This window comes from Tetrao urogallus (genome assembly GCF_951394365.1).
Source record: "Tetrao urogallus genome assembly, chromosome: 11".
In the NCBI taxonomy this organism is placed as follows: Eukaryota; Metazoa; Chordata; class Aves; order Galliformes; family Phasianidae; genus Tetrao; species Tetrao urogallus.
In genome coordinates this window covers 17,502,848-17,511,015 of record NC_136824.1, presented here as the reverse complement: position 1 = coordinate 17,511,015, position 8,168 = coordinate 17,502,848, and the positions used below count along the sequence as shown (strand labels likewise).

At 44.0% G+C, this 8,168-nt stretch overlaps 1 protein-coding gene across 2 annotated transcripts in view; it reads left to right on the top strand.

The window, feature by feature from the left end:
• Positions 1-1,564: 1,564 nt before the first annotated feature.
• The window catches only part of PEAK1 (pseudopodium enriched atypical kinase 1), a gene marked incomplete at both ends in the record, with an annotated part of 28,498 nt that continues 21,894 nt past the window's right edge, over positions 1,565-8,168 (top strand). For both annotated transcript variants that reach the window (XM_079541077.1, XM_079541076.1), the window contains one exon: positions 1,565-4,713. In XM_079541077.1, the coding sequence (XP_079397203.1) occupies positions 1,565-4,713 (3,149 nt within the window). The remainder of the gene's footprint in view (positions 4,714-8,168) is intronic.

Genomic DNA, 8,168 nt, shown 5'->3' with positions numbered 1-8,168 from the left:
TGGAAACATATTTAGTCGACGTATGAGAAAGGATGGCTGTGGTAGCATGTGTCTGAGGGCACTGTGCTGGAATACAGTTAGACTGCAGCCCCATCTGCCGTTGGAACAGCACTGCTCCTGCAGCTCCGCAGCGCAGGGCAGCCCTGTGCCAAATCACAGTGTGACGTGAGGAGACTGACAAAGTCGTGCCGATGTCAGTGTGACACATGGCTCTTATTGTTTGCTGCACTGATGGAAACCAATTGTGACCATGGAGGGTGCAGCACGGCTGTCCTGCTGCCTGCTGAAAAGCCACCAGCTGTGGAGAGAGCTGCGTTCTTTCACCTCAGTAAAACGTCTCCGATCGTGTTTGAGTCATGCTGCAATGAGGGGGGGACCAGACTTGTGGCTTTGGCTTTGGCTTCAAGTCTTCAGGCATTAATTCATAAACTCTCACAGCCAGGATGCTCCAGTGGCTGTAAAATAGAACAGTTGTGTTCAGTTTTCCCCCAAGGCCGAGCGTCAGGAAATTGTGTCAGGAAATCAGAGAAAGAGGAGAACTCTCTTGGAAATGAGTGTATAATTGTATTTCAGTTGTTACTTTGGGGAGGGCAGGGATGGGCATTAGGTGGAAAAGCGACATGCAAAACAAGTTGGAGACTAAAAATCCACAGCTTTGTTTGCAGGATGTAGGAATATCTTATTGCCAGCGTTGCAAGCTAAAGGAGAACAAGCAGTGACTTTCCACAAAGATTGCCCTAGCATTTTTTTTTATCTGATTTTCCAGCCCAGCACTCCAGACTGTCTTGTCGAACAAAGCATCTGTCCAGTTATAATTCAACTCTGCTGAGAAAAAGTGCTAAAATGGCTGAGTTTGGAATTGCTCAGACATATTTTGCTACTTAAGTTGAGCTCATTCACATTTGAAGCTAAAACAATCTAAATTGCATTTGAGTGTAAAGCATACTATTACTTTCTTGTGCCATATTTAAACGGTTATGTTGGAGGCAATTTGCACTAATCCTTGATTTTATATCCTCTTCCCAGCATTTGATTTATTGTGTGAAAAATAAAGGTCAATGGTCCCGAACTTGTCAAGAGAATTACTCCGTGTCTCAGTCATTGCCATTTCTCTCTTTCTCTGCTCTGTGTAATGCTGGTCTTAGCTGCCAAAGTTTTAATTCTTCATGTCTGAGAAGAATGATAATTGCAACTTTTTTTTTTTTTTTGCATTTCATTTGAGCGGGTTTGTAAATTTAAGTAAAAAGAGCTGAGATCAGCAAAATGGCCTCTGGATGAGGAGCTACAAGATACGGTTTTGTGATAACAAGGGTGATGGGAGGACAGTTGGACTGGATGACCTTGCAGGTCCTTTCCAGCCTTATGATTCTGTGGAAAGGTCAGTGGGTTATTCTGAGTTGTTGCTCACTGACCCGTTTTACCCATTCTTGTCCCCGTTCTCTTTGGTGTTTCAGAATGATCGCTGCTCACAACAGTAGCCGTACCAGGTGAAGAGAGGAAGCACACAGACGAGGTTCTTACCATGCACTGAACAGCACGGCGTCACGCGCAGAGTGCTGGGAAAATGTCTGCTTGCAACACCTTCACTGAGCACGTCTGGAAACCTGGTGAATGTAAGAACTGCTTTAAGCCAAAAAGCTTGCATCAGTTGCCCCCGGTGTCTGAAAAAAAAACCCTCTCGCATGACAATCTGAAAACCAATGCAAACCAAAGTAACAGCCAGCGTGGCAGGAACACGGGGAGTTTCCGACCGCCTGTGGCAAAGAAACCCACGATAGCTGTGAAGCCCACCATGATGGTAGCAGATGGGCAGGGTGTGTGTGGCGAAATCGGCGCTCCGGATCATTGTGAGAATAAATCGGTGCCCGCGGGTTGGAACCGAAACAAAGCTGTCTTGCACAAAAAACCACTGAACAATAATAATGAAGATGAAATTGAGGGCTACAGCCACGTTCCTAGGCCTTACGGCAACAGTGATGGGGTAGGGAAGATACCAAATAATAATAATAATGGACTGACAGAAGTCTTGAAGGAGATCGCAGGTTTGGATACCGCACCTCAGCTGACTGGAAGTGAAATGAACTCGAGAGAAACCTTCTTGGGAAGGATAAATAATTGTTATAAACGATCGTTAGAAAGAAAGATTCCTCCAAGCTGCATGATGGGTGGGATGAAGGATTCTCACGGCAAGCACGTTATTCTGAGTGGAAGCACGGAGGTCATAAGTAATGAAGGCGGACGTTTCTGTTACCCAGAATTCTCCAGCGGAGATGAGAGTGAGGATGACGCGTTTTTTGGCAGCATGCAGGAAGAGCATGAAAGCTGGGATGAAAGTGATGAAGAATTGCTAGCAATGGAAATTCGGATGAGGGGCCAACCTCGCTTTGCTAATTTTAGAGCTAACACTCTATCTCCTGTTCAGTTCTGTGTTGACAAAAAATGGAATACCGTGCCTCTGAGAAACAAGTCTCTGCAGCGGATCTGTGCTGTAGATTACGACGACAGTTACGACGAAATTTTAAACGGTTATGGGGAAGAGACCGTGATTCTGTATGGGCAAGAGAGCATGCAGAGCATGGTATCTTCTGATTCTACATCTCCCGATTCTTCTTTGACAGAAGAGTCTCGTTCTGGAACAGCCAGCAGCTCTTCACAGAAGCTCTGTAATGGAGGATTATCTCCTAGTACTCCCCAGGACATCAAATTGATTGAACCAGAATATGAGAGTCTCTGTGATAGTCAACAAGTGAAGGATGTGTCAAAAGCTTCCAGGAACGTTCCAAAGAGTCTCGAAACCCACAAGGCCGTCCTTGCTCTTCGGCTGGAAGAGAAGGATGGCAAAATTGCTGTGCAGACTGATAAACAAGAGAATAAAAGTTCTTCGGATGTTAGCGGTCAGGCAGTAACTATAAATTTGGTGCCTGTGGAAGAGCAAGCTAAACCTTACAGAGTGGTGAATATGGAACAGCCAGTTTGCAAGCCATATACCATAGTAGATGTATCAGCAGCCATGACAAATGAATGTAAGGAGAGTCAGACTGAGACCTCAGAAGCCAAAAATACATCATCTAACCCAAGTTCGCCGGTAACCCCAGGCACACCTATTAAATCCTGTGCAGCATCACCTGCACGAGTCAACGCCAATCTGAAAAAATCCAGTGCAATCAGGTATCAGGAAGTGTGGACTTCTAGCACTAGTCCAAGACAGAAGATACCGAAGGTGGAGTTAGTTGCTAACAGCTCTGGACCTTCTGTTCCTCCCAGGAAGACAAGCCACAAGTCAGCTCCTACTTCGCCTACAGCTACAAACCTTTCTTCTAAAACGATCCCAGTTAAGTCTCCCAATTTATCTGAGATAAAATTCAACAGCTATAATAATGCTGGCATGCCACCTTTTCCCATTATCATTCATGACGAGCCCACTTATGCTAAGAGTTCCAAAAATGCCATTAAAGTTCCAATTGTCATCAATCCAAACGCGTATGATAACCTGGCTATCTACAAAAGTTTTCTAGGGACCAGCGGAGAGCTGTCTGTGAAAGATAAAACTACCAGTGTAATTAGTCACACTTACGAAGAAATAGAGACAGAAAGCAAAATGACTGAAGCCATAGGAGGCAAACCCACTGAAGCAAAGGGGGTGACGAATAGCACTGAATGTAGACTCGGTTCTGTGGCTCAGAAGGTGCAAGAGTTTAACAGCTGTCTCGGTAAAAGTCAGATATCACCACAGAGAAGTCATAGCTCTGACCACAGCTCCCCACCGAGAATTCAGAAGGCAGCACAAGAACCTGCAGATGTGACCCCAGAGGCTTCTGCTCCCACCGGCAGCAGCAGCAGAGAGAATGCAAGCACGGTGCTTTCACAGATTGTGGCTTCCATCCAGCCTCCGCAGTCTCCTCCAGAAACTCCGCAGGCTGGGCCCAAGTCTTGCAGTGCAGAAGAGCTCTATTCCTTACCTCCTGACGCCGATGCTGCTAAGAACACCCTCGTACGACCTAAATCCCTGTTTACATCACAGTCTGAAGTAGAGTCATCCAAAACCACGGAAAGCACTGCCGTTAAAATGCAGAAAGACACAGCTTCACAGCCAGTTGCCACCAATTCCCCAAAGCCAGTGAGAGGCACCCCGAATACCACAAGTCCCAAGACAGAACAAGCACCACCATTCCCTCCTCCTCGGTCCACATCTTCACCCTACCACGCGAGTAATCTGCTGCAAAGGCATTTTAGCAACTGGGCCAAACCCAATAGTCCCACCAGGTCGACAGAGGCGGAGTCCATCCTGCACTCCGAGGTCCGGCGAGCTGCTGATGCTAAACCCAAACGCTGGATATCGTTTAAGAGCTTCTTCCGCCGCAGAAAAACCGATGACGAGGAAGACAGAGAGAAAGAAAGAGAGAAAGGGAAACTGGTGGGTCTGGATGGAACTGTGATTCACATGCTCCCCCCTCCTCCGGTCCAACGGCATCACTGGTTCAGCGAGGCAAAGTCAGACTCCAGTGAGAAGCCATCGATTGTTTTCATGTATAGATGTGAACCGACACAAACCGAACCACAGGTTGACCATCAATACAAGAGTGGAGTGGAGTCTGCTATCGCAGATGTGCTTGCAAAAGACAAAGGGGAGACACAGGAGAAGTCTCCAGAGAGCTCTGAGCAGAAAATAACGAGCCATCCATCACCACCTCAGATCCTGAAGAAAATCCCCAGGTAACCTTCCTTTCTTTTTTGCAGTGTAAACTGCACTGCGTATGCTAGCAAAAAGGGAAGAAATGAGGGGTTTTATTACATGTGTACACATATTTATTTTAAGGATCTTAAAGCATATTCTAAAAATGTTTGCATTATATCAGTTATCAGTAAGAAAAAAATTACCGGGTACCTGTTTGGGGTGTGTGTTTGCAGGTCTGCTAATACAGTGTAATTGCCATGTTACATTGGATCTGATACATTTCCCTGAATTTCTAGTTGAAGAAATAGTTCTTACGTTGTAGAAAAGCTAAAGAATTCCTCTGCAGAAATAGATGACAGCAATTGAAAATTAGAGATAAAAGCTCTGTGAGACATAAAAGGTGGTATGCTAACTTTATCTCCCATAGACGCGATAACAAGAGGTGCTAATTAACTTGATACGACATTGCAGCATCTCTGCCATGCTCCAGAAATAAGCCATGTGAAAAGTAATCATAGAAGGAAATTATCTATAAATAAGCAATCTACCTTCCACAAGGCCTTCAGCAGGTAATATTACTTTGCCCCCCAACTGTGTTGCATTCAGCAGGGCCCGCTGCTTCATTTTGCCCAGCAATATTGTTGAATGATCTCTTCTTGAATTTTTCTTAATCATTTACTAAAATCCTGTTTTGTTTTGTTTGAGCATATTTGACCAGGTTATGTATTTTACTCCTATAAATTCCTGGTACTCAAATGGCTCAGGCTGTGGTTTATTCCCCTATCAAGGACACACATGCTGCTTTGGCTGTGTCAGAACATGATCAGAACAGACACAGGTCAGAACATTTCCAGATACTCGTTGTTTTCAACACATCACAGATTTCTTTGCCACGCTTGACGTGTTTGCTGCAGTCCATCGTGGGGATGTAGTTTGCATTTCACTGAGTGCAGAACGCAGCCATGGATGTATCAGACCAAGTCTTGCAAAGTTAGTGATTATACAAATCAGTTCCAAAATAACTTCACGTTTGCATTATTCATTGAAGCAATAACCTGATGGTAGGAAATGGGTCGTTCTGTAAACTTTGTGACTTACACGTATGAGCCTCACAAAATAGCTGTGTAATGGCAGTGCCTTTTTGTGGTTTTTCCTCCTTTACTGCCTTATCCGTTAAAGAAAATTACAGTCATTTTAGATTTAAGATGGTTTGTGAATTGACTTAAGCTAACAGAAGTCCCTGTGTGAGCATACAGCTTGCTGTAAGCTGTTTGTTGTCTGCCTTGAAGTGAATTAAGTCTTAACTGACCAGGAGTGACCATCGCATCAAGCGGAGTTAAATCTTTTTAGATCACAGTTGGGAAGAGCTGTATGGTGTTCTCATGGAAGGCAGCACTGCTTTTCGGGTTGCTTGCCTTTTGTCAGACCTGGAAAGCTTTGGGGTCTGTAATGTAAGGTGATGATAAAGTTTAGCATAGTGTGATACAGGGCTGGATTCGGTAGATTTAAATTTGAAGCAGTTGCCCCAAATGCAGTGCATGCTGTAGCCTAAGGCTGAAGACAGTGGGGAACGTACCCAGGCTGAATAACTCTTCATGGGAGTCTAATCTACTTTCAATTAAATAGGGAGAAATAAGCAGCTTTAGAGAACCCGTGGCATCAGAGAGGTTTGTTCCCTTTAGAGGAGCCTGTATTTTCCTTTGTCTTCTGGAGGAAGTGGCTGTGTGTCAGTATCACGTCAGCAGCATTGCCAAATACGTTGCCATCAGGAGCTTCACTGCCTTCCATGTGCCACCAAAACAGTTTGCGTGTCGCTTCTGGTGAGCAGACAGGGGAGGTGATCCAAGGAGAACACTGCTTATGTGGGGGTAACCTGCCCTGAAAGACTGCAGGCTGCACGCACTGCTGGCACTTGTTCTTGGACTACCCTAGAGATGGTGCTGTTCTCTTGTTTTGTGCTTTTGCACTCACTGGAGTCCCTTGGACCCATACTACTGAAGGCAGGTGGTCGTTCCATCCATATCTTATTCCAATAGTATTATTGCTTTTCGTTTTCCTGCAAGCCATGATGCTACAGGCAAAAAGCAATTTTCCCTGGTGGCAGTCAGAATTTTCCAAACATTAGAATTGAAATGTCTTCTTTCTAATGATTCTGTTCTGTGGTTTCAAAAGGGAAATGCACTGAAATGCTGCAATGGTTAGAACAGTGGATGTCTTTATTTTCAGTCATTTTTTTGTTAGCTGCATGAATTTTTAATACTGTTACAGACAGAGAAACCTAATACTGCCAAAAAAATAAGGAATTCCATTTAAGAGTTTTGACTTTTCTTTTTAATATTCTAGTAGATAAGAATCAGGGTTGTCAACTTCCATTTTCACACAAACAGGAGTCCTTAAGACAGTGCTGGTCTTGTTTTGTGTTAACTCACCAGATGTTTATGAAAGGTTAGTACTGAGTCAGGCCAAGATATGTGTTTGGAAAAGGTATTTAAAATTTTTGGTTAAGCTTGCAGAGGCTTAGAGGGAAATGGAAGATAGGAAGATAGCAGTCAACAAACGTGACATGTTTCTGAGAATGCCAACAACAGTGAAGTCACTGAAAGAAACAAACAGATGACCTGGAAAATAAGATAAGCTTTTAAAATGTCAAATTACTGGGGGGTCTTGAAAGCAAATTAAATAAATGCACAATGTTTCCTTACTTTTCAATGGATTACAAAGCTGGTAGAGATTGGTAAGATAACCACAAAGCAGGGCTGTCTGGAGGTATTTAAAGTTATCACCAAGAAGTCATTTCATCCTTTGAACAGCATTGGCAAAATACACAGTTGTTTGGGAAAGCTATATGAAAGAGCTTGTTATGATTTTATCCTTGTGGTGGTTTTTCTGTTTCAAGCCAGGCTGCATACAGGGTGGTTCCAAAGGAGAAGGCAAATGCTAATGTAATACTTATGCCAAAAAATTATAGGTGGATTAGATTTTGCTGAAAATCAGCAATCACATCAGCCACATTGTAATGGGATGGAAACCAGGTGTTCCCAGACCTCTTGCAGGGCTTTTGTGTGTGTGTGCGGCAGATGCTCTCAGGCAAAAGCTAATGCTGACCTCGAAAAGGAGAACAGGACAACGTCTGTGGCCTAAGCCATCGTAAGCGATGGAGGTGGAATCCACACAGAAGTTTAAAAAACAAAACAAAGTCATCTTTCTGCTTCTTCAAAGGCTTGGTTATCTAATGGATCAGCACCTTGCTGTGGGGGTTTCCCAAGATAAAATTTCTTCTCTCATTGAGCGATCATCGCTTACACCCCAGTGGCAGCTTTTTGGATTGAGCCATTTCCTGAAAGAAAACTGCAGCTCTGCCTTCTGATTCTTCCTTTCCCATCTTCATAAACCACATCAGAACTGAACTAAAATCGTTCAGCCCTGTTTGTAGATCGCAGCATCTTGTAAATCAAAGTGCAGGTGAATTGTGTGCAGCCATTTCCATTCCAGT